Source organism: Silene latifolia, chromosome 8 (assembly GCF_048544455.1).
Source record: "Silene latifolia isolate original U9 population chromosome 8, ASM4854445v1, whole genome shotgun sequence".
In the NCBI taxonomy this organism is placed as follows: domain Eukaryota; kingdom Viridiplantae; phylum Streptophyta; class Magnoliopsida; order Caryophyllales; family Caryophyllaceae; genus Silene; species Silene latifolia.
The window spans coordinates 19,093,310-19,120,558 of NC_133533.1; the positions used below are offsets into that span (position 1 = coordinate 19,093,310).

The window sequence follows — 27,249 nt, forward strand, 5'->3', positions numbered from 1 at the left end:
AAAGAAGATGTTAGGAAACAAAGAAAGGAGGATTGTACTAAGAAACCGATTATTAACACGTAATTGCCAATTCTTGGCAATCTCCTAGGAAAAGGTAAAAACAATTTACGAGTTGTATATACAAAAAGATAGATAGTAATTAGGACAAAGGTGTCCAGAAATAATAAATGACTGTTGGTATGGATATGCTTTTTAGAGGAGCCGATTCGGAAAAAGATGCTGAAGATCGTAGGAACGAGCCCGCAGTAACATACAAACGTGGTAGGATTAAGACCGTTGCAAATCCGAAGAACCGCGGTAGAGGAAGAGGAAGGAATTAGGACTACTATATTTGTTAGAACGAAGTTGTAATTAAACTAAAGGCTATGTAATGGTAGTACAAAAACGAATTTAATGGTAACTTTTTATAATGGTAAAGTAGTGATGCTTATTTTGGATGTCATCTAAGCGATGCTAAAGTGTGATATTATTTCACGTTTGGTGTGATATTGTGTAATAGTTCTTTGTGATATTGCTTCTCAATATCACACAGGTTAAAACAATACCACACTGTTTACTTTTAAATATCACTATGGATATGGATTGTTAAATCTCACGTTGATATTGTTTTTAGAATGTTGTGATATTGTTGTGTACACAGGTTGATATTGCTTCTCAGTATCGCACAGTATGTTAAACAATATCACTTGAATGTATAAACAATATCACAATATGAATATGTTAGTTTAAGTCTTACGTTGATATTGTTTTCACTATGTTGTGATATTGTTGTGTACACAAGTTGATATTGTGTTAGAAAGCGCGCCATATTATGAACTCGCCATATTTTGACAACACACAAAACACAAGATGTGAAAATCTTAAAGCAAAAGGCATATATAGTAATCCTGATGTAGTGATCTTTTTTTAGAGTAAGATGTGAAATATATAAATGTAAGGTGTGATATTGTTTCTCAGTATCACAAAATACAAAAACAAGACAACTGAGACAAATAAAATAATCAAATACTATCCGAGTACGAGTACTTTCTATATAAAATAAAGTATAATCTATACTTTAATGAATGTTGTAGGCTATATTAATATACTAGTCATATAGAATGTCGTCTATTTGCTGCTGCTATAATTAATGAGCGCCATCAACAAAAACTCCTTCGACCGATCAACCATCATCAGCATCATCCTCATCTGAACTACCCTGAAAACACAAAAAGGTGAAACAGTGATATTATTTTATATAAGGAGTGATATTATTTCAAATGAAGTGTGATATTGTTTCTATCTCAGAACAACTACAAACAATATCACATTCTGTTACCCTCAAGCAGTGATACTGTGTACTACAAAAGTGTGATATTATTTCTAACAGTATGTGGTATTGTTTCTAAAATTACCAGGAAAATATAAAAGAAAGTTAAGACAGATGTGTTGACACATTCTGTTATCCTCAAATAATATCACATTCTGGTATCGTCAAATAGTGATACTGTTTAGTATAAGATGTGATATTATTTTAAATAACATATGGTATTGTTTCTGACTCGTGACCATACAGCATAGATAAAAAGTTTCATACATAGACTGTTCATGGTGAACATACCTTATTGTCGGCATCAGGTACAAAAGCATTAGGACAGTTACGTTTATCATGGTGAGCCATTTGTTTGCAATTACGACAAAGCCTTTTAGGCTTCTCCGCTTTAGCTATGCATTGTTGCTTTTTGGAGATCATTCTCTTCCCGCTACCCTTGTTCTTTGCCTGACGAGGTGGTAAAATCCTCACCTCAGTTGAGGAACTGCACCCAAGAAGCATCTCCAACTCCTGCTCTTTGGTCATTGACTCTGATTGCGGATTGAGTTTCACCCTGAATTGTTTAAGGGTGTCAACAAGATCAGTGATCTCCTTCGTAGACACATTCTTGAGCACACTGATGGTCGCGTAGAACTCTGACCATAACTTGCACATTTCCATCTTTCGTAAATCAGTGGCATCAAAATCCTCGATTAACTCACCATGTGGACCATAAAGAGGGATCTTATGTGCATTCTTGGTCCACCGCATAAGAATGTATTTATCGGGCAAAGTGTGAACTTGTTTTCCAGAGTAAACCCAGATAATGTGTCTACAAATAATACCCTTCCTGTTGAACAACTTGCAAGAACATTCAGCGTCATTCGTTAGAGAATTGTAGACGACTTGGTAGGTCTTCTGTGTTCTGGCATCAGCAATACCAATTAATTCTACACCGTTTTGGTGGTGTGAAGCCACCAACACTAAGGGAACAAATAGAAGCGGAAGCTTCTACTTGAAAATCGAGAAAGCAAACATTTGTATAAACCTTGGAAGCATGAGCTTCCAACTTAAGAGAAGTCGCGAATTGTGGAAGAGTACAATCATCGTCTCTATCAAGTTGTTTTTGAGTATGGCAATTTGTACATCAATGGCACTTTGAAACCGCATCAAGAATTCAACAAGTGTACCATGTGCATTTTCAAAACGCTTGAAAAAATTATTCTGACTCTCAGAACGTTGAGTTGTTCGTAATAGACAACCCATAGGAACATCACGAAAATAAGTTGGGATCCATTTCCTCCTTTTTCTAAACATGGTTGACAACCATGAATTACCGTCAAGATTATGCTCATTGACCAACTGACACCACTTTTCTTCAAATTCAAGAGGTTCTAACTCAGCATCCCAAACAATAGCATTCAAACGGCTGACAAAATCAGTCTCTCTCGAAATTGCAGGCCCAACCTTATCAGTAACCTTTTGCATGATATGCCACATGCAATATCTGCGCTTAGCATGTTTGAAGACAGCACGCAAACCCAGCTTTATTCCAAAGACACCGATCGGTTATTATACAAAAGTATGGCTCTCATTGTCCCATAGCATCAAGGAACTTTTGAAAGACCCATGTGAAAGAATCTTCATCCTCATGAAATAGCAACGCAGAAGCAAAAGTAATTGACCTTTTGTGGTGGTCTACGCCAATAAAAGGAGTGAAAAGCATACAATACTTATTCGTCTTTTGTAAGTTGGATCGTAAATGATGTAATCACCAAACAAAGCATAGTTTCTACGAGACTCTGCGTCACACCAAAACGCACGAACCAAGCATTTACCAGAATCCACCTCATAAGCAAAGTAAAAACCTTCAGTGGTATCACGTTTATCCTCAAAATAGTTAACAAACAGTTGAGCATCCCGGTCTCCTATGAAACATTTGATATCCCTTCCAAAATTCTTAAAATCAACCAGTTGAGCTCCAACATTCTCATAGCCATCTACATATTCCTTGACATTTCTAAATGCCCTTGTTGGCCCTTGATTAACCCTTGAATGATCAATAATTGTCTTTTTATGGTAAAGATGGAGGTGCTTGTGTTTTTTTTGAAACCGCGATTTCTAAGTGAACAAAGACGGTGATTATGCCACTCACGAAACTGAAAAACAACATAACCATCCCCATTATAGCGAAACTCAATCATAGCAAAGACAACCAATCCTAGTTAATTTAGTGTTCACGATATCAAAAGGCCTGGGAGTTACTGCTCCTTTCCACTATCTAAAACAGTAGCCTTCCTCTTACGATCTCTAAAACCTTCACGGTTGCAAACTACAAATTTATACTTCACATCACCGTAAAGCAGACCTTTTTGAGAAGACTTCCTAGGTTCAAAACCACATGCTTCTGCATACACATCATAAAAACTAATAGCTTCTTCCAACGTCCCAAACAACTGGCCAATATAAGGTTTAAACTCAGGTGCAACATTCCTTGTCCACAATTCACTACCACCAGGTGTGGAGTCCAAAAGTAGTTGATGCACACGAGAAGGAACAGAATGTTGTTCAACATGTGGAGTAGAACTAGATGCATCGGTGGTTCAATCGAAGAGTAGAAGTAAGTGAAGACTCAACAATATCATTACTATCTTTAGAGGTAATGGCAGAGACATGAAGATCATTACAGGAAGAAGAGGTTACATTACTTGTAGGATCTGGCAAGAAAAGTAAAATGTAAAATAACAAGAAAAAGTGTAAAAGATATGGACGAAAACAAAATCACACAAGTGGCTGAACAATATCACATATCTAGGAAAACAATATCACGTTATGGGAAAATATCACATATGAAGATGGAAAACGATATCACAAAGAATGTTGCAGAACAATATCACACGGGTGCCTGGACAATATCACATATTCGGGAAAACAATATCACGTACTGGAACAAATATCACACATAAAGTTGAAAAACAATATCACAAACGTGAATATACAATGGTACATATCAACATAAACGATATCACCAGGTGTAGAAAACAATATCACATATTGAGAAAAATAAGAACGTCAATGAACAAAAAATATGTACCAAAAGTATGACGAACATGTGATTGAAAGCTGAAAGAACAAAATAAAGAGAGAATACGCAGAGATTTGAGAATCATTGAAAGTACAAAATTAAGAAGAATAACATACCAGACATCACAATGAAGATTGAAGACGCAGAGATTTGAGCACGAAAACCTGGAAATCAAACAAAAACGAGCCGAATTTTAAGGAAGCACAAAATTAAATTGAAAATAACAAATAAATAAGAACAAACAGACTAAGATAAGAACGAAGGCGAAACATAAGGACGAAAAACGGCAATTACGTACCTGAACAAAGGAAATAATTGGAATAATATGATAATTGTGAAGAATGAGCAGCAAAACCTGGAAATAAAACAAAAAACGTACCGAATTTGAGGAAACACAAAATTAAATTGAAAATAACAAACAAAAGCAAGATGAAATTCAAATTATAAAAAGGAAAGAAGAACAAACAGAGTAATGTTAGGACGAATTCGAAATTTAGGGACGAAAAACGCCAATTACGTACCTGAACAAACGAACTAATTAGAATAATATGATAATTGTGAAGAATGATGACGAAAAACGGAGATGACGCCTAAATTCTAGGGTTTTCGAGCTCAACAATGGAGGAAGAAGCTACAGTAGAGAGAGAAATTGAAGGGAGAAGCAGCTACAGTAGAGAGAGAAATTGAAAGGAGGAAATAACGGTATTGATGTAAAACATAGTTTATATAGGCAGCTGTTAAATTACAAATTTGCCCTTCCTTGTTTCCACCCTAAATACCTATCATAGTATTAATCCTCAATCCTCAAATATATAACTAATACTCACATGATCTCATTCCTATATATATATATATATATATATATATATATATATATATATATATATATATATATAGGTGAGATCCGGTGAGAACGATCATTCGGTGAGAACGGTGAGAACAAACTAGGATACACTTTATACTATCCTAGGTACGCTTTTTATATGAATTGTAGATACATTATATCGCAATGTAGATACATTTATTTATTAAATTTCAGGTACATTTTTTGATATTGTAGATACATTTTTTTTATTAAATCTCAGGTACACGTTTTGATATTGCAGATACGCTTTTTACCAAAATTATAGATACATTTTGTAACAATGTAGATACAATTTTTTTCTTCCTAGGTTCATTTTTCTTCCATGTATAATACGAAAAATACGAACTACCTAGATACACAAAATACGATTCTAGATACACAAATAAGTGATCTAGATACACGTATACAACAATACGGATACGTAAAAATCAACCCCAAATTACAAAATCAAAACAAAAAAAATCCCTAAATTACAAACACTAATTTCCTAAATCAATTCACCACCCTAACTACCACCATCGCGGACCCCTGACCACCACCATCACCACTGCCGACATCAAGCTCCTTCCCCACGATTCCCTGCACCACCGGCAAACATCTGTGACGCGCGAGGAACCCCATGACGCCAACGACATTCATCAGAAATCACGCACCTCGACAACCACTACCAACAACTAAAACGACAACTACCAGGCCACCACCCCTGAGCCGTCGTCGACAACAAAACAAATATCAGCAGCTGTATAACTCGACGGTCATCACCACGCCGATTGTCACTTATAAATCAGAGAAAAAAATTGAAACTAGCTCCAATGAACAGAGATGAATCAACGTCGGTGACCTTTGCCGGCGTTTTCTGGTGGAGAAGACAGTGATCATGTTCCTTCTAGACCTACGTATAGACCCGTGAATTGGAGCAATATGCTTTTCGGGTCAAACCCTGATGACACCAGATTTCGCAGTATCAAGTCATCATCGACATTTAACCAAGGAAGCAACCTAAGAAAGTTTTTAGTCAAATTGTTGATTTGGGTCAACTGCTGTGGCCTCGACGAGAATTTTTAATTGGAAATCTTTGATTGCCTCCTATTCCTCTAATTAATAGCGAGTTTCTTTCCCGATGACCTTTGGCGGCGTGGATAGGTTGGACCCCAGTGGCGTCAGACGAGGCCGTACCACCCGCATAATTGGAGATCTTCAATATCGTCACTCCCTCTAACCATCATCAATGCCTGATTGGTCGTCAGAGTTGCGCCGACAACATGAGACAGTCATTAGTGGTTTGACGGCATTACTAGTCGTCGGTGGCGACAATAGGTGATGTGTGGCGATGAAGAAGATGAGGGATGATTATTTTTTAAGGAGGGAGTTTTAATCGTGACCACCTATTTGTTGGTCTCCGACGCCGATGAGGTGGAGGCGAACCTTCGGTGGTCGTCTGACGGCATTTCAGGTTGCTTGCCTGATGAATTATAGCTGATGTTAGCAAATGAGGATGGTACTGGAAGTGAGTTGGGAAAAATGGTTTTATCGGGAAAGAAAAGGAAGCTAATGTGGGATTAATTAGCTTGTTCTCACCGTTCTCACCGAGTGATCGTTCTCACCGGATCCTAAATCTCTCTCTCTCTCTCTCTCTCTATATATATATATATATATATATATATATATATATATATATATATATATATATATATAGAATCAGGTTCTCGTGCGAACTATCTTACGGTACGAACCGTGCGAACCAATATTAAAACACTCATTTAATTACCTCCCAATTCTTACAACAGTACCACCAACACCCCCGACACATTTATTCCCTCAATACCACCCGAGTTTCGTCCCTTTCCACCGCCACCGCCACCGCCACCGCCACCGCCATTGCCACCGACCATCGGACCTTCCAGACGACCGTCGCATGTCGTGCTCTGACCAAGAGTATCATTTCATCTCCAACTTTCGTCTACTTACTCTTCGTCTCTTCCGCAATTCATCAACTTCCATAGTTACGGCTTCATTATAATTAAAGGTAAGCTTCAATTCACACTTTTATTTCTTATTTAGTTACCAATTTGTATTCGAAACACTACGGTTTACTAAACAATTCCAATTCTGAAAGTTAGGGTTTCGTACATTTTGATTTGAACTCGTTTTCCTGATTTTGATTTGATGATAGCTTAGTTTGTGCGTCCCGTGGTAGCTTTATTTGTCCTTTTCATGCTAGATACATTTATCTATGCTTATACATACTCAAATTTCGTTGCATTTGTGGATCCTCTAATTTCGTTACATACACAAATTCTGTTGCATTTATGTATGCTTGTACTCATGATTTTGATTTCTGCTAGCTTAGTTTCGTCTTACAAGTTCTTTGCTAGAGTTTCCTCTAAATTGGTTTTCCCTGGTTCAACAGAAATGAAGAAAAAGGCGATACGTGATCCTACTCCAAGTCCAAGCAAGACGAAGGGCTCTCCTTCTAGGAAAAGAAAAAGAGATCATGCTTCCATTATGGTTCTACCTGAAGGTCAGTTTCTTAGCATTCCCATTTTCTGCTACTCAGTCTTTACCATAACATGAAATCATTGTTGTGACATGTTCCTTTATATATGAACAGCTTCGAAGCAATTTCACCGAAGCGATTCGAAAGCCCGTGCAAGTACAAGTAAGTCTACTCTAGTTCCAATATCATCCAACCGATCTCCCGCTTCTGATTGCTATTGCCATTGGGGAGGGAGACAGAAATGATGTTCCGATGTATTTTGAGGACCGAGAATGTCACCAAAATTGCTTTTACAATTTATCAAGCAACATATGAGTGATAAACAAAAGTCAGATATCCAGTCAATGGGTTTTGGTGGCCTATTACTGCTTAACACTAACATGGTACCCGGGTATTTATCTTATTGGTTGGTTTCCAACTTCAACACGTGTTCAACATCTCTTATGGATGAAAAACTTGTGATTACCGAAGAAGATGTTCACCTAGCTACTGGTATTCCCATGGGTCCTCTTCAAGTAGAAATAGCCACCTTAAATGACCCGAATGAGGAGTTTTTGAAACTAAAACGTGCTTGGTTGAAGCAGTTTAGTGATAGACACGCAAAAGTAACGACATCAGAATTATTTGATTTGATGATTACCCAAAAAGAAGGTGGAGATGACTTTAAAAGGAACTTCATAGTTTTTATAGTCTCAACTTTTTTAATGGGTGTTAAAGGTATTCATGCAAGCCTTCGAATTTTGAAGTGTCTTAAGGATCTTTCTTGTGTTCAATCTTTGAACTGGTGTGGGTTTACACTCAAGCACCTAATTAACAAAGTGTCGATTCTTGGAACCGCACCAATTGTGACACATCTAATTTTGGAGGTCCAAATCATGGTTCTGGTTTTTATCTATCCGGATAGAGTTAAATTCAAGTATGACACGACTCCACGAGTCTTCCCGACATTGTCTTCATGGTCCAAAAATGCTATTTCAAAACGGATGAAAGATGAGCAACCGGCAGGGTTTGGGAGGGGAGTTGTTCAACCTCGTATTGTCAAGCCTAATGTTGATGGAGAGAGCAATCCCAACCTATCACACACCACAGTTAGGCCTTCTGTCCAAGAGCCCATGGATCCACTGCTGGACCTTCCGATCACCCACCCTTTGGACCTTCCGATCAAGCACCGAGACGACGAGATAAGTTGAAGAAGGAAGCTATATTGTTAAGAAGTTAGCGGAAGCGCAAACGGGTTTCTTTGTTGCTTATAATACATTCTTGGATGTCCTCTCTGAAGCTAAAATAGAGCGGCCCGATTGTGATCTTGTGCGTCAGATGGCGTCCATGGCAGAAGCATTGGGTCAAGGCTATCAATCGTCTCGGACCCAAGCAAAGATGAAGTCAATCATGGAGCTAAACCGCACGTAAATGGAAAGGGGATTGAATCGACGAGTCTTGAATGCAAAATGGTGGAGGGATTGAAGATCTAGCTTCGATCCACTTAGTGAATTTGCTAAACGCAAATTCTCCTCCGAAGACGAGTTATTGGCAGCGCTTGTGAAACTTGAAATTGCTTTGGGTAAACGCCCCGTTAATGAAACCAAGGAGCTTGTAAGTGAGGTAACAAAGGAGACTCTAAGTGAGGTACCAAAAGAGACTGTAAGTGAGGTAATAAAGGAGCCTTTAAGTGTACCTGCCACCTCAAAGATGTCTCCTGTCATTTTAGTGGACTCGGAGTCTCAGGAACTTGAGCCACTGAACTTTGAGAAGCAAGCATCTACATCCCGACGGTTTACACCACCTCCAAGGTTTACACCCCCTTCTTTTCCGTCACCTCCTATTATTACGCCACCTTCTTTTAAACTACTCAGTTCAGAGTCGCAACAAGGTGACTCTCCACAATCACCTCCATGTGAAAGATCACCACAAGTGCCCCCTCTTGGATCACCTCTTTGTGTATCACCTGTCTCTTCGTTATCACCAGAGCGAGATCCAGTTATTCCTTCGTTTCCTGCATCTCCCCCAGCTGAAATTCTGCCACATAAGAGGAGTAGAGTGCCTGCTGAGGTGTTTAGATCACCTTTTCTACAGAGGAATGTTAGTGTCGTGGGGGACTTGAATCAGTCTGAAAAAGAAGTATTGGAGTATGTTTTTGGGGAGTCGTTTGATGACAGGTATGCAGCTTGTAACTAGTCAGGTTAGATACTTTATTTTGATCTTGTACATACACTTCTACTAAATTTTCTATTTACCCTTGCAGTGAAATTCTGTTAACACTATTTATCCTTGCAAATAATGCGTAAACCTGATGATCAGTAGCCGCTTTCGCAATGCATTGTGCTTATTTTACGATCTATTTTTGTCGGTGATGCCGCGGGTGCTTATTTCTCATGCGATTCTTTATCGAAACGATCGTAAATAAAAGAAGCCGAGTAGTAATATATATCTGTTAACACTATTTATCCGTAATCCTGGACACTGATACTTGTAGTTGACATAGTAGTATATTGTTAGTTTCTGATCATTTATGATGATGAAATTGAAAAGATAGAACATGACCACATGGTTATTTGGACTCTGAGATCATGAAAAGCATTCCATCGAGTTTGTGATGTCAATTTTCTATTTACCCTTGCAGTGAAATTCTTTTCGAAAACGCCATCCATTCACTTACTCGGGCAGATTTGAAGACTATACTCTCGGGTGAGAGACTGTCTGAGACGGTTACATGTATGTGGTGTCACATGTTGAATCGAGTGAAAAATCAAAATCACGTGAATCATTGTCAAGGTTTTATATGCCTCTCGGATCGTGTACCGTAAGTGTCATTTCAGTCTTTTACTTCTTATTCTTATTTCTTATGTTATTAAAATTATTCGTCTTGCATATAATTAGAGACTTCTCTAAATGTTTTCAGACTAGAAGAGATTTTGATGATTTTGCAGGAGCGGCTCTTGTGAGTCTTTATTAATGACTATGTTAATTATTGACATGTGATATTTGTTGTAGCTAAATGTTATGACTTTTTCCTATCTTGATTTTTGTTCCATACAACTACACGCAGCAATTTGTGTTTTGTTTTAATTTCCCCAAACAAAAGTTAGAAGTCTTACACCATATGAAGAAGCATTCCCTGGACTATGCGGATCATATTGAATATGCGATATGTGTTTCAATGTTATCAAATGCGTATGCGGTAATTAGTAATGTTAAGTGGCAATCAACACTGTTTTCTAAATCTTGTTTTTCTAAATCTTGTTTGGCAGAGGAAGTACGTGACTAAGTACTTGAGAAAGAAAATGCCTACTATCGACAATGTATATGGGCATACACTTGAGGAAGTTCCTAAATCAGTTATTGGTGTTGCTGATGAAGCTGATAGTGGGATTTACCTGCTCCGCTTATTAGAGACCTACAAAGGTGATAAAAAGATAATTCCAAAGTGATCTACATACTTGTAAGTTCATTGCTAAAAGTGTTATATTAACTTTACCAGTAGATAAAGTGTTTACTACCAAATCCCAAGCTTGAATGCCAAATTATTGGATGTTCTTTTGTATTTTGTAGAAAAGACTCAAAATTTTCGGTGCAAGGGTTTGCTACCAAATAGTAACTTTCACTGAAAATCGCTTCAAAGACAAAATTCTATTTGATGCCCATGCTCTCTGTTCACGTCTCAGGTAATAATACATATATCTTTGTATTACCTATACTAATTTTATACTTGACAGTTGTAACAGGTTTTTTAAATCTATGCTCATTTTATTCATTTGCATTTCAGTAAGAAAAAATTGAATAGAACACAGCCTCCATTTCCATACACGACGATGAGCTTCTCAATCTAGTTTTCAACAACATGAAGTATACCGTAAGCTCTCAATTTACTATCATATTTTTATTTTTTACTACTGATTTTATTAACAACAATAATTTTATACATACACTGACATTGAACTTGAACCTGTCAGATACTTGTTTGAGATTCTAGTTAACACAGAGTGGATTAATGTCACTCGAAAAGAATTAAGAACTTTCGGTGCGGACAAATGGTTAATAGACACTGTAAGGACTCCTCATATTTATTCATAGTTTACTTTTGTTCAAGTCTTAAGGGACCTAGGTTCATTTATCTCGACATTTTGTGTAACCTAGACATTTTCAAACTATATATATTTGTAGGTTATTGATGCAGTTGGAGTGATGTGGACATTGAATAAGCCAAATATTCTTTACTTGCCCGTAATGTGATCAAGGTGATAAAAGCGTGTCTTACAATGGTGGGTGTTAAAGTTGATAGTAGTTAGTAGTATCTAACATAGCTTTTTTCGCAAAAAATGGCGGGGTGTTAAGGTTGCTTGAAACAAAGAATTGCATTCGCTGCCCCTATCTTAAGATGCACTATATGCCTGCTAATGGAAGCATTATTGATAAGGTAATCGGGTTTGGACAATGGTTATGAATTGTATATATTCAGTGTCACATGTTATGTGACATCCATTAATTTATGTTGCAGGTGTTTTGGACAATTGGTAATAAAGATGGTGATCATTGGTTTGCTTTACTCTCTGATGTAAAGAAAAGGAAAAATTATATATTAGATTCACTTAAGCCAAGAGCAGCTACAGAGCTTCGAGAGCGAAATGAATATGTGGAAGAGATTGTAAGTTTTTTCTTACTTAGCAGCTTTTTAAATTAGTAGATTAACTTGCAGCGCTCTTGAGACCATTATCATGTCAGGTCTACAATGTTGCAAATGTTCTCGCCAACCAACCTGGGTATGGACACCTTAGTCAGATGGTCTTGTTTACAACTACCAATTTCACTGTCCCTCAGCAAGACAATTTGTTAGTTTCTGACTACATTATTTTTTTTTTCCATAGCAAAATTTATTCACATCACTATACGATCTAATTTTATGTTCTTGCGCAGGAATGACTGTGGATTGTTTGTTATTAAGTTCTTAGAAGCTGTAACAACTGATGAGACTTTATTGAAAAACAAAAACCACTACAAGGTTTGAATTAAATTAATTCAATGTTACATCTTTTGTAACATTCTATATGAAATTGAAGCTAATCTATTTTTTTCCCTAGGATATGGCTGCTTATCGACAGTATATTATGCTTGAACTTTTAAAATGGGACAAGAATACAGTAACGGTAACATTTTGATGAGTGTACATATTTAATAGTCCTCATTTTAATTGACCTAGCCTCATAACACTATGGCACCCATTTAGACACTTTTCTTATGATTTGATTTTTATGCAGGTCTTCAAGTTAGGTTGATTTTCAATGTTGCGGTTGATGAATGTTAAAATAACAAATTCATGTCTTCATATGAGATGGCCGGAAGAAATTTGTCAAAGCTTTGTTATAGTTTCTCTAATTTTTGATGTCTTTAATGTTGCCAAGTTTTCCTCCTCATTTATGACTCGTTCATATGTTTTGGCCTTCTAGATGTGTACTTCATTCCCAAACTAGTGTTATGATTCCTTTGTATGTCCAATTAGAATGGCGCGCTTTCGGCCTCTACGCTTTGTAAAAACTTGTCAAAGTTACGGTGACGGAATTCCTTGTTTGGTTTAGGGTTTTTTTCTTTCTTCATGAACTTTGAGCTTCTCCGAAAAAAAACATAGATGAAATTTTATTTTACCCGTAGCGAGCGGCCTAATCAAAACCCTAAACCCTTTCTTGTTCCACTTTAAGGAGAATTTTATGCACTAGATATGCTTTAGCTACTAGGTACGTTCCGAAATAGTCTTAGGTTCATTTTAAATATATTGTAGGTACGTCTTGTTTAAAAAACCCATTTAGATAACAAGGAAAGGGTTTAGGGTTGATTAGGCGGACCGCGTTAGCGGTCCGCCTAATCCAACCCTAAACCCTTTCCCGTCCCGTTTAGGATACCCGCCTCCCGTTTAAACCCTTTTACGTACTAGTACGTTTGAAATAGTCTTGGGTTCGTTTTACATATATTGTGGGTACATTTCGTCTAAATAGCCCATTCCCGCTAACAAGGGAAAGGGTTTAGGGTTGGATTAGGCGGACCCGCGTTAGCGGTCCGCCTAATCCAACCCTAAACCCTTTCCCGTCCCGTTTTAGGATACCCGCCTCCCGTTTAAACCCTTTTACGTACTAGGTACGTTTCGAAATAGTCTTGGGTTCGTTTTACATATATTGTGGGTACGTTTCGTCTAAATAACCACTTCCCGCTAACAAGAGAAAGGGTTTAGGGTTGGATTAGGCGGACCCGCGTTAGCGGTCCGCCTAATCCAACCCTAAACCCTTTCCCGTCCCGTTTTAGGATACCCGGTCCCCTCGGAAAGGGGTTCACCCTTCCCTTTTAGGGTTCGGTTTACGGTTCCGTTTCGATAACAAGGAAAGGGTTTAGGGTTGGATTAGGCGGACCGCTAACGCGGGTCCGCCTAATCCAACCCTAAACCCTTTCCCGTCCCGTTTTAGGATACCCGGCTCCCGTTTAAACCCTTTTACGTACTAGGTACGTTTAGAAATAGTCTTGGGTTCGTTTTACATATATTGTGGGTACGTTTCGTCTAAATAACCCATTCCGGTAACAAGGAAAGGGTTTAGGGTTGATTAGGCGGACCCGCGTTAGCGGTCCGCCTAATCCAACCCTAAACCCTTTCCCGTCCCGCTTTAGGATACCCGGTCCCCTCGGAAAGGGGTTCACCCTTCCCCTTTTAGGGTTGGTTTACGGTTCCCGTTTCGATAACAAGGGAAAGGGTTTAGGGTTGGATTAGGCGGACCGCGTTAGCGGTCCGCCTAATCCAACCCTAAACCCTTTCCCGTCCCGTTTTAGGATACCCGCCTCCCGTTTAAACCCTTTTACGTACTAGGTACGTTTGGAAATAGTCTTGGGTTCGTTTTACATATATTGTGGGTACGTTTCGTCTAAATAACCCATTCCGGAATAACAAGGGAAAGGATTTAGGGTTGGATTAGGCGGACCGGCGTTAGCGGTCCGCCTAATCCAACCCTAAACCCTTTCCCGTCCCGTTTTAGGATACCCGCCTCCCGTTTAAACCCTTTTACGTACTAGGTACGTTTCGAAATAGTCTTGGTTCGTTTTACATATATTGTGGGTACATTTCGTCTAAATAACACATTCCCGCTAACAAGGGAAAGGGTTTAGGGTTGGATTAGGCGGACCCGCGTTAGCGGTCCGCCTAATCCAACCCTAAACCCTTTCCCGTCCCGTTTTAGGATACCCGGTCCCCTCGGAAAGGAGTTCACCCTTCCCCTTTTAGGGTTCAGTTTACGGTTCCCATTTCGATAACAAGGGAAAGGGTTTAGGGTTGGATTAGGCGGACCCGCGTTAGCGGTCCGCCTAATCCAACCCTAAACCCTTTCCCGTCCCGTTTTAGGATACCCGCCTCCCGTTTAAACCCTTTTACGTACTAGGTACGTTTCGAAATAGTCTTGGGTTCGTTTTACATATATTGTGGGTACATTTCGTCTAAATAGCCCATTCCCGCTAACAAGGGAAAGGGTTTAGGGTTGGATTAGGCGGACCCGCGTTAACCCTAAACCCTTTCCCGTCCCGTTTTAGGATACCCGCCTCCCGTTTAAACCCTTTTACGTACTAGGTACGTTTCGAAATAGTCTTGGGTTCGTTTTACATATATTGTGGGTACGTTTCGTCTAAATAACCCATTCCCGCTAACAAGGGAAAAGGTTTAGGGTTGGATTAGGCGGACCCGCGTTAGCGGTCCGCCTAATCCAACCCTAAACCCTTTCCCGTCCCGTTTTAGGATACCCGGTCCCCTCGGAAAGGGGTTCACCCTTCCCCTTTTAGGGTTCAGTTTACGGTTCCCGTTTCGATAACAAGGGAAAGGGTTTAGGGTTGGATTTGGCGGACCCGCGTTAGCGGTCCGCCTAATCCAACCCTAAACCCTTTCCCGTCTCGTTTTAGGATACCCGCCTCCCGTTTAAACCCTTTTACGTACTAGGTACGTTTCGAAATAGTCTTGGGTTCGTTTTACATATATTGTGGGTACGTTTCGTCAAAATAACCCATTCCCGCTAACAAGGGAAAGGGTTAAGGGTTAGCGGTCCGCCTAATCCAACCCTAAACCCTTTCCCGTCCCGTTTTAGGATACCCGGTCCCCTCGGAAAGGGGTTCACCCTTCCCCTTTTAGGGTTCAGTTTACGGTTCCGTTTCGATAACAAGGGAAAGGGTTTAGGGTTGATTAGCGGACCGCGTTAGCGGTCCGCCTAATCCAACCCTAAACCCTTTCCGTCCCGTTTTAGGATACCCGCCTCCCGTTTAAACCCTTTTACGTACTAGGTACGTTTCGAAATAGTCTTGGGTTCGTTTTACATATATTGTGGGTACGTTTCGTCTAAATAACCCATTCCGGAATAACAAGGGAAAGGATTTAGGGTTGGATTAGGCGGACCGGCGTTAGCGGTCCGCCTAATCCAACCCTAAACCCTTTCCCGTCCCGTTTTAGGATACCCGGTCCCCTCGGAAAGGGGTTCACCCTTCCCTTTTAGGGTTCGGTTTACGGTTCCGTTTCGATAACAAGATAAAGGGTTTAGGGTTGGATTTGGCGGACCCGCGTTAGCGGTCCGCCTAATCCAACCCTAAACCCTTTCCCGTCTCGTTTAAGGATACCGCCTCCCGTTTAAACTCTTTTTACGTACTAGGTACGTTTCAAATAGTCTTGGGTTCGTTTTACATATATGTGGGTACGTTTCGTCTAAATAGCCCATTCGCTAACAAGGAAAGGGTTTAGGGTTGGATTAGGCGGACCGCGTTAGCGGTCCGCCTAATCCAACCCTAAACCCTTTCCGTCCCGTTTTAGGATACCCGCCTCCCGTTTAAACCCTTTTACGTACTAGGTACGTTTCGAAATAGTCTTGGGTTCGTTTTACATATATTGTGGTTACGTTTCGTCTAAATAACCCATTCCCGCTAACAAGGAAAGGGTTTAGGGTTGATTAGGCGGACCCGCATTAGCGGTCCGCCTAATCCAACCCTAAACCCTTTCCCGTCCCGCTTTAGGATACCCGGTCCCTCGGAAAGGGGTTCACCCTTCCCCTTTAGGGTTCGGTTTACGGTTCCGTTTGATAACAAGGAAAGGGTTTAGGGTTGGATTAGGCGGACCCGCGTTAGCGGTCCGCCTAATCCGACCCTAAACCCTTTCCCGTCCCGTTTTAGGATACCCGCCTCCCGTTTAAACCCTTTTACGTACTAGGTACGTTTCGAAATAGTCTTGGGTTCGTTTTACATATATTGTGGGTACGTTTCGTCTAAATAACCCATTTCGCTAACAAGGGAAAGGGTTTAGGGTTGGATTAGGCGGACCCGCGTTAGCGGTCCGCCTAATCCAACCCTAAACCCTTTCCGTCCCGTTTTAGGATACCCGCCTCCCGTTTAAACCCTTTTACGTACTAGGTACGTTTCGAAATAGTCTTGGGTTCGTTTTACATATATTGTGGGTACGTTTCGTCTAAATAACCCATTCCCGCTAACAAGGGAAAGGGTTTAGGGTTGGATTAGGCGGACCCGCATTAGCGGTCCGCCTAATCCAACCCTAAACCCTTTCCCGTCCCGTTTTAGGATACCCGGTCCCCTCGGAAAGGGGTTCACCCTTCCCCTTTTAGGGTTGGTTTACGGTTCCCATTTCGATAACAAGGAAAGGGTTTAGGGTTGGATTAGGCGGACCCCGTTAGCGGTCCGCCTAATCCAACCCTAAACCCTTTCCCGTCCCGTTTTAGGATACCCGATCCCCTCGGAAAGGGGTTCACCCTTCCCCTTTTTAGGGTTCGGTTTACGGTTCGTTTCGATAACAAGGAAAGGGTTTGGGGTTGGATTAGGCGGACCCGCGTTAGCGGTCCGCCTAATCCAACCCTAAACCCTTTCCCGTCCCGCTTTAGGATACCCGCCTCCCGTTTAAACCCTTTTTACGTACTAGGTATGCGTTTTGAAATAGTCTTGGGTTTGTTTTACATATATTGTGGGTACGTTTCGTCTAAATAACCCATTCCCGGTAACAAGGGAAAGGGTTTAGGGTTGGATTAGGCGGACCCGCGTTAGCGGTCCGCCTAATCCAACCCTAAACCCTTTCCCGTCCCGCTTTAGGATACCCGGTCCCCTCGGAAAGGGGTTCACCCTTCCCTTTTAGGGTTCGGTTTACGGTTCCGTTTCGATAACAAGGAAAGGGTTTAGGTTGGATTTGGCGGACCCGCGTTAGCGGTCCGCCTAATCCAACCCTAAACCCTTTCCCTAAAATCTCGCTTTAGGATACCCGCCTCCCGTTTAAACCCTTTTACGTACTAGGTACGTTTCGAAATAGTCTTGGGTTCGTTTTACATATATTGTGGGTACGTTTCGTCTAAATAGCCCATTCCGCTAACAAGGAAAGGGTTTAGGGTTGGATTAGGCGGACCCGCGTTAGCGGTCCGCCTAATCCAACCCTAAACCCTTTCCCGTCCCGTTTTAGGATACCCGCCTCCCGTTTAAACCCTTTTACGTACTAGGTACGTTTCGAAATAGTCTTGGGTTCGTTTTACATATATTGTGGGTACGTTTCGTCTAAATAACCCATTCCCGCTAACAAGGGAAAGGGTTTAGGGTTGGATTAGGCGGACCCGCATTAGCGGTCCGCCTAATCCAACCCTAAACCCTTTCCCGTCCCGTTTTAGGATACCCGGTCCCCTCGGAAAGGGGTTCACCCTTCCCTTTAGGGTTCGATTTACGGTTCCCCGTTTGATAACAAGGAAAGGGTTTAGGGTTGGATTAGGCGGACCCGCGTTAGCGGTCCGCCTAATCCGACCCTAAACCCTTTCCCATCCCGTTTTAGGATACCCGCCTCCCGTTTAAACCCTTTTACGTACTAGGTACGTTTGGAAATAGTCTTGGGTTCGTTTTACATATATTGTGGGTACGTTTCGTCTAAATAACCCATTCCGCTAACAAGGGAAAGGGTTTAGGGTTGGATTAGGCGGACCCGCGTTAGCGGTCCGCCTAATCCAACCCTAAACCCTTTCCCGTCCCGCTTTAGGATACCCGCCTCCCGTTTAAACCCTTTTACGTACTAGGTACGTTTCGAAATAGTCTTGGGTTCGTTTTACATATATCAGGGTGCGTTTCGTCTAAATAACCCATTCCCGCTAACAAGGGAAAGGGTTTAGGGTTGGATTAGGCGGACCCGCGTTAGCGGTCCGCCTAATCCAACCCTAAACCCTTTCCCGTCCCGTTTTAGGATACCAGGTCCCCTCGGAAAGGGGTTCACCCTTCCCCTTTTAGGGTTCGATTTACGGTTCCGTTTGATAACAAGGAAAGGGTTTAGGGTTGGATTTGGCGGACCGCGAAGCGGTCCGCCTAATCCAACCCTAAACCCTTTCCCGTCTTGTTTTAGGATACCCGCCTCCCGTTTAAACCCTTTTACGTACTAGGTACGTTTCGAAATAGTCTTGGGTTCGTTTTACATATATTGTGGGTACGTTTCGTCTAAATAACTCATTCCCGCTAACAAGGGAAAGGGTTTAGGGTTGGATTAGGCGGACCCGCGTTAGCGGTCCGCCTAATCCAACCCTAAACCCTTTCCCGTCCCGTTTTAGGATACCCGGTCCCCTCGGAAGGGGTTCACCCTTCCCTTTTAGGGGTTCGGTTTACGGTTCCGTTTCGATAACAAGGAAAGGGTTTAGGGTTGGATTAGGCGGACCCCGTTAGCGGTCCGCCTAATCCAACCCTAAACCCTTTCCCGTCCCGTTTTAGGATACCCGCCTCCCGTTTAAACCCTTTTACGTACTAGGTACGTTTCGAAATAGTTTTGGGTTCGTTTTACATATATTGTGGGTACGTTTCGTCTAAATAACCCATTCCCGGTAACAAGGGAAAGGGTTTAGGGTTGGATTAGGCGGACCCGCGTTAGCGGTCCGCCTAATCCAACCCTAAACCCTTTCCCGTCCCGTTTTAGGATACCCGGTCCCCTCGGAAAGGGGTTCACCCTTCCCCTTTTAGGGTTCAGTTTACGGTTCCCATTTCGATAACAAGGGAAAGGGTTTAGGGTTGGATTAGGCGGACCCGCGTTAGCGGTCCGCCTAATCCAACCCTAAACTCTTTCCCGTCCCGTTTTAGGATACCCGGTCCCCTCGGAAAGGGGTTCACCCTTCCCCTTTTAGGGTTGGTTTACGGTTCCCGTTTCGATAACAAGGGAAAGGGTTTAGGGTTGGATTAGGCGGACCGCGTTAGCGGTCCGCCTAATCCAACCCTAAACCCTTTCCCGTCCCGTTTTAGGATACCCGCCTCCCGTTTAAACCCTTTTACGTACTAGGTACGTTTCGAAATAGTCTTGGGTTCGTTTTACATATATGGTGGGTACGTTTCGTCTAAATAACCCATTCCCAGAATAAGGAAAGGGTTTAGGGTTGGATTAGGCGGACCCGCGTCAGCGGTCCGCCTAATCCAACCCTAAATCCTTTCCCGTCCTGTTTTAGGATACCCGGTCCCCTCGGAAAGGGGTTCACCCTTCCCCTTTAGGGCTCAGTTTACGGTTCCCGTTTCGATAACAAGGGAAAGGGTTTAGGTTGGATTTGGCGGACCGCGTTAGCGGTCCGCCTAATCCAACCCTAAACCCTTTCCCGTCTCGTTTTAGGATACCCGCCTCCCGTTTAAACCCTTTTACGTACTAGGTACGTTTCGAAATAGTCTTGGGTTCGTTTTACATATATCAGGTACGTTTCGTCTAAATAGCCCATTCCCGCTAACAAGGGAAAGGGTTTAGGGTTGGATTAGGCGGACCCGCGTTAGCGGTCCGCCTAATCCAACCCTAAACCCTTTCCCGTCCCGTTTTAGGATACCCGCCTCCCGTTTAAACCCTTTTACGTACTAGGTACGTTTCGAAATAGTCTTGGGTTCGTTTTACATATATTGTGGGTACGTTTCGTCTAAATAACCCATTCCCGCTAACAAGGGAAAGGGTTTAGGGTTGGATTAGGCGGACCCGCGTTAGCGGTCCGCCTAATCCAACCCTAAACCCTTTCCCGTCCCGTTTTTGGATACCCGGTCCCCTCGGAAAGGGGTTCACCCTTCCCCTTTTAGGGTTCAGTTTACGGTTCCCGTTTCGATAACAAGGGAAAGGGTTTAGGGTTGGATTAGGCGGACCCGCGTTAGCGGTCCGCCTAATCCAACCCTAAACCCTTTCCCGTCCCGCTTTAGGATACCCGCCTCCCGTTTAAACCCTTTTACGTACTAGGTACGTTTCGAAATAGTCTTGGGTTCGTTTTACATATATTGTGGGTACGTTTCGTCTAAATAACCCATTCCCGCTAACAAGGGAAAGGGTTTAGGGTTGGATTAGGCGGACCCGCGTTAGCGGTCCGCCTAATCCAACCCTAAACCCTTTCCCGGCTCGTTTTAGGATACCCGGTCCCCTCGGAAAGGGGTTCACCCTTCCCTTTTAGGGTTCGATTTACGGTTGCCCGTTTCGATAACAAGGAAAGGGTTTAGGGTTGGATTTGGCGGACCCGCGTTAGCGGTCCGCCTAATCCAACCCTAAACCCTTTCCCGTCTCGTTTTAGGATACCCGCCTCCCGTTTAAACCCTTTTACGTACTAGGTACGTTTCGAAATAGTCTTGGGTTCGTTTTACATATATTGTGGGTACGTTTCGTCTAAATAATCCAAAACTCATTTTTTTTCTTTTGTAAAACAGTGTGCATGTGGACATGTGCTGCACGCCTTTGCCTCACTCCTAATTGCCAAGGGCTCTTATCGCCTAAGCGTGCCAAGCACTTTTTAAAAACTAAGAGAATGGCTGGAAGATGCACAACTAAAACTTGCAGCTAAAGTGGCAAAGCAATGAGTTGAGCAAATAATATTGTATGTACAAAGAGGTGAATAATTGGAGTTAAACAGGTGTCAATATTAATTTAGACGAGAGTCTTTTTAATTGTTTATATTCTAAAATGAAGAGCACAAGTGCCATACCAGGTCTCACACACGACACACAAGTAACATCTAGTGTTGAACATAGCACACAAAGAACAACCTCAGACCAGTTTCATAAGAAGCTAGTCATTGGTACACAGACTAGTATTTGGAACATAGGCCTCACACAATTAAAAACTAAGAGAATGGCCGAAAACTAATGATTCAAATTGAAACGTAACTAATTGACGTGACAACACACGCCAACAGCTAACATTTACAAAATACAATATCCATTCAAATCAAAGCTTCCTCCTACATTTGGACAAGAACAAAATATAATATCAAGGTCCCTAAACAAGACAAACTAACTCGAAGTCGGCATCGTAGGCAACGGAACAATTTATCCACCTAGAAAATGAGAATACTAATTCAAATTCAAACATAACTAATAGAGGTCAAAACATACGCCAACAGCTAACATCAACAAAATACAATATCCATTGTAGTCGCTCACGTTACACCCTTCGGCTACAATTGCCGCGCATCCCAATCCACAATCGTTTCATTGACAATACCTACATCATCAAATCATGTAAAATATCATTAATACTTTGTATATATGCCCTCTTCCACTAATATGTAAATTTTAAAAAAACAAGCAAATAAAGTACCTGATTATGATTATGAGATTACTTGTTAGGAAGTTGACTCGGGCAATTTCTACTATCATGGCGTGCCATTTCTCCACAAGCACGACATTTTCTAAGAGGCTTAGCGTGCTCCTCCATTGCCTTTTCTTTTTCAGAAGTCATCCTTCTACCAGATCCCTTATTTTTTGCTTGATTTGGAGGAAGAATATGAGCTTTAGTAGGGATTTTAGACCCAAGAAGCGTCTCGATTTGAGTTTTCTTGCTTTTTGACTTCCCACCACTACTTGAAATCAACAACTTCTCATTGAAACTCTGAAGCAATTCGAGTAACTCTTTCTCCTTCTCCTCATCATCCTCCACAAGTGACACCGCAGTTGAACACCCCGACCATAATTCACCGATAGTGTTTTGTCTTGTGTCAATTGAGGCACAATCGCCTTCTAAGGACGTCCCTACAACATTAAAGATAGGACGAAATGTTGCATAATTGCTCCACCTCGGCAATAGATATTCGTAAGGTATTTCATCAAACCCCTTATTATGCAACACCCATACACAATGTCTACAAAGTATCCCAAATCTCTGAAACCTCTTGCATGAACACACTAAAGTTTTCCCATCAACATCGACTTCATAGACTTTCTTGCTCTCACGATCCATAACAAATAAACGCTCCACGTCCCTTTCTTTCGTGCTTTTGTTGGCCTCATTACAAGAGTAGCATGCACCTTTCAACTCTTCTTGAAAATCATAAAACACCGGTGGTGTGTAAAATTCAGCACATTTCTTTTCTATAGAAAGGGGAGTTGATAATATAGGAGAAGAGTTTTTAGAATCAGCAGTTAATTTAGAATGCTTCCAGCGTTGAGCATCCATTGCTGACTGAAAGCGCATCCAAAACTGAACAAGTGATAGGTTGGGGTTGGTGAAGTTGCCGAAGAAACTATTCTCTCGATTTCGACCTTGAAGTTGTCCTTAGAAGCCCACCCATATAAGTGTCCCGAAAATATGCAGGAATCCATAATTTGCGGTCCTCAAACATGGATTTCAGCCACTCATTTCCAGACAAATCATGTTTTTCCATAATTGAACACCAGCTCGACTCAAATTGGTTGGCTCAATATCTTCATTCCAAACAATAGAACTTATTTCTTTTAGAAAGTCTGTGTCTTTGTAAATGGTTGAACCAACTTTGTCGTGCAATTTTTTCATGATATGCCACATACGTAACTGTGTGTTGTGTTGCTCGAAACACATTTTTAACCCCGCTTTAATACCCGGACATTGGTCAAGAATCGAGTAGTAGGATAACACCCACCCATTGCCTTCATAAAATTGTCAAAAAGCCAGGTAAAAGACTCTTCATTCTCCCCCATTATCAAACCAAACGCAAAAGTGACACATTTTTTATGGTTGTCAACCCCGTAAAAGGACAAAACACCATACGGTATTCATTAAAATCGAATGTGGTGTCAAAAGACACAGAATCACCAAAGAGTGCATAGTTCTTAATTGCAATTGGATCAGCCCAGAAAACCTTAGTGAGTCTTTTGTCGTCATCAACATCAAAATCAAAGTAAAATGAGGGACACCTAGCTCTTTTTTGCATGAAGCCCTCTATCAACATTTCCGCATCATATTCTTTGATGTATTTCTTTACATCCCTTGAGAAATTCTTAAAATCTTCTAAGGAAGCCCCTACGTTTTTATATCCCCTAACGTACTCTTTAAACATTCGAAATGTCTTCACAGGCCCCTGGTTAACACGTGAGTTATCCATTATCATTTTCTTATGCACAAGGTTGAGCTTCCTAAATGACTTTAAGTGAATCATTGTGGCTGGAGTTACCATTGCATGTGAGTGCACCTCGATAAATTCATACACCTCATACTCACCAAACAGAAGTCTCTTAAACTTAATCTTGGCAAGACACCCAACTCTTGTTATTGCCCTCCTCCTTTTTTGCCCACCATGTCGCTTATTACCTTCTTTGTTACACACACATGCCTCTTATGTGTAGTAACTCCTTGAATGATTTTACTTGAATCCAATCTCGGAATAAAGCCACAAGCTTTGGCATATGCTTTGTAGAAATCCAACCCTTGCTCCAAATTCTCAAATTTCATTCCAACAAATGGTTTAAGCTCTTCTGAACAATGAGGCACTCCGTGAATCTCACTAGTAGCAACAACTTCCGGGCTATCTGGAAGACTCAAATTAACAACAATTACTTATAAACTGCCGTCTTGCTTCACACTAACAAAATGCAATAAATAAAACTAAATGATTTACCTGGCACATCATTCACTAATGGCACATCAATCACTAATAATTGATCTGGACAATTAGTAAGCAATAATATATCTTCTTCTGGATTTGTTGAAATATCCATGTCATTAGTATCACCAACTATAGCTGCAGAAACAACGAATGGCCAAATGAGCACTTATTCGCTAATAATTTTAAAAAATGATGATTGTCCTAGCTCGAACTAATGTAATTCAACAGCTAAAATTGTCACAAGGGAAAGGGTATTAGGAAAAGTAACGAGGGAAAGTGTACGAAACAACAAAATTGCCAACATTGTCATACAAACAAAGTAACACCTAACTTTAACAATCAATCAAATGATCAATTGTTCAATTAACACAGCAAAAAAATTAAAATTGTTCAATTAACCCTTTCCCGTCCCGTTTTAGGATACCCGCCCCCCGTTTAATCCCTTTTACGTACTAGGTACGTTTCGAAATAGTCTTAGGTTCGTTTTACATATATTGTGGGTACGTTTCGTCTAAATAACCCATTACCCATTCCCGCTCAAAATATTTTAAGACGATTAAGTCTCAGAACCACTAACCCAAAATTGATCCATACCCAAATGGGCATGTACCCAAATTGACAGGGTAACATCAAACATGCAATGATCCTTCACCCGTATTGGCATTAACCTAATGAGACTCATAAGAAAAATGGTTGCAAGAATTGCAGTCACCTGACTCGATGCGACAGTTTGAAGTCTATGAACCAAATTAAGTTTAAGGTACATCTGCTGTGACTTTATTTACATTAACAAGATTACAAGAACAAAGGTTCAGGGAAACTAAATACTGAGAAAAAGGCAGAAGATATGATGAGCACTGTTTAATCAGAACAAATTGTCGAAACACAAAGTTTATACAACTAAACATGGGATTTCCATTGGTAAACTAAAACGAGAGAGAAAGAAAAAACACTAATCTAATTTAAATGAGAAAAATGGTTTACTATTAAAAGGGATTATTAAATTCAAATATGGGATATGTCATGTCCAAATGCTTAGTTCAAAACGGAAAAGCTTCGAATTTAAAGGAAATAAACAGCAGAAAACCACCTCAAACACAAGCTCCCCAAATCGACGACAAGATAATCACTAGAAACAGAGCTACAACCCAATAAAGCGTTGAACTTTAACCCAAAAGTGCAAAGATTACTTAGTTACCCATCCCGAGCTTATCACTTGATATTTTTACTATACATAGCTGTTAATTTTGTAAGTTTACATATCAAGTGAACTTTAAGCATTTTTACTATACATAGCGATTGTAAAAATATCAAGTGAACTTTAACCCACTCCGTCTCGGTCAATGGTAAATAAGCTTAAAAAAATAAACTACCTAACACAATTTTCTAGTTCAATACTTACTCCGTCTCGGTCAATTGTAAATAAGCTTAAAAATTAAACTACAAGCTCATATAGTAAAAACGCAAATGACGTTAACATGAGCAAGAGTAAGCTCGGGATTTTCTACAAGATCGATATTTCGAGAGAAAGGGCAAAAGTCGATCGGATCGGCTCACAAGCACACCGAAAGTCCAAATCGTTCTCACAAAGACTCTCTTTCTATTTGATATACAACACAAATATGTACCGCAAAGACCAAAAGCTCATGGCAAAGAACCTGAAAAATGAATCGAATGTTCTCCCCATCTCTGCGTTTTGTGTATTGTTCACACATGCTCCAAAGATTCTTATTAAAAAGCATGTGTGATAGTGGTCATTCACCTTTGTTCCTTTTCTTTGACTGTAATAATAACCAACTTATCATGAACCCGTTCTTTCTTACACACAACCAAACAAAAAAGAAGATCTCTTTTTCAGATTTTAAGAACCAAATTTGCAGACATCTCTTTTTAATATAAAATGCAGAATCAATGCAAAAAGAGTGAAAGAATTCGTACCATCTACCATTTGGGAATCATCTTCATCATTTACGGTTTCAGTTATTGAGGCATGTTCTTGAGTACAAACATCTGCAATTAAAATCACAATAGTATCTTAGTAAGTGCATCTAAAAATCTGCAATTAAAATGTTAATCGCACAACAAAATGAAGAATTTGTACCTGAAGTTGAAGAACAATTGGTTGAGACTGTTACCATCTTTAAAGAATTTAACCCAATTGAAACCCTAAAAAAACGATTTGAATTTTTCGGTTATTACAAACCCTAATTTATCAAACAATTTGAAATTTCTTCATAAAATTAACCTCATAAACTACTCTAGAATCCATATATTTGCATTGATCTAAAATACCAAATCAATTAAATGTAAAATTTTCGATTAAATTATTTTATGAAAAAATAACAGTAATTGAAGCTAACCTTGTTTGATGAATTAATGATGAGCTGAATGTTGTAAATCTAGAAGCTTGTTTCGTAGAGGATAGTGATGGTAGAAACTAGTTTACCAAGAAGAGAATCGCGAGAGGTTGAAGAAGAGAACCATGGAAGCTGTTTCTTGTTTTGTGGAAGAAGATTGAAGCGCGTAAGAAAAGATAACAGTGTATAATGGGTTGGTTCGTACGGTTCGTACCGTAAGTTAGTTCGCACGGGATCCCGCCCCTATATATATATATATATATATATATATATATATATATAGAAATATGTCATTTTGCGGTAATGTTGAAGAGTTGGTGTGGTAATTTTACTGACT

The 27,249-nt window shown here is 40.5% G+C and overlaps 2 protein-coding genes and 1 long non-coding RNA gene across 3 annotated transcripts; all 3 read right to left on the reverse strand.

The window, feature by feature from the left end:
- Positions 1-987: 987 nt before the first annotated feature.
- On the reverse strand, positions 988-7,133 carry LOC141594809 (protein FAR1-RELATED SEQUENCE 5-like). Its single transcript, XM_074414799.1, has 9 exons — positions 7,067-7,133; positions 4,675-4,731; positions 4,493-4,540; positions 3,924-4,008; positions 3,557-3,877; positions 3,020-3,341; positions 2,393-2,836; positions 1,601-2,302; positions 988-1,198 (listed from the first exon to the last, which is right to left on the reverse strand). Exons 1-9 carry the CDS (start codon positions 7,131-7,133, stop codon positions 1,163-1,165), a joined length of 2,082 nt encoding a protein of 693 aa, XP_074270900.1. The 3' UTR covers positions 988-1,162.
- Positions 7,134-22,313: 15,180 nt separating this feature from the next.
- Positions 22,314-23,150, reverse strand: LOC141594810 (protein FAR1-RELATED SEQUENCE 7-like). The gene has a single exon (XM_074414800.1). It carries the CDS (start codon positions 23,148-23,150, stop codon positions 22,314-22,316), a length of 837 nt encoding a protein of 278 aa, XP_074270901.1.
- A 1,465-nt stretch (positions 23,151-24,615) lies between these two features.
- Positions 24,616-27,034, reverse strand: LOC141594186 (uncharacterized). Its single transcript, XR_012522039.1, has 4 exons — positions 26,916-27,034; positions 26,657-26,721; positions 26,494-26,565; positions 24,616-24,690 (listed from the first exon to the last, which is right to left on the reverse strand). It is a non-coding gene; the product is annotated as an uncharacterized LOC141594186 (long non-coding RNA).
- Between the last annotated feature and the right edge of the window lie 215 nt (positions 27,035-27,249).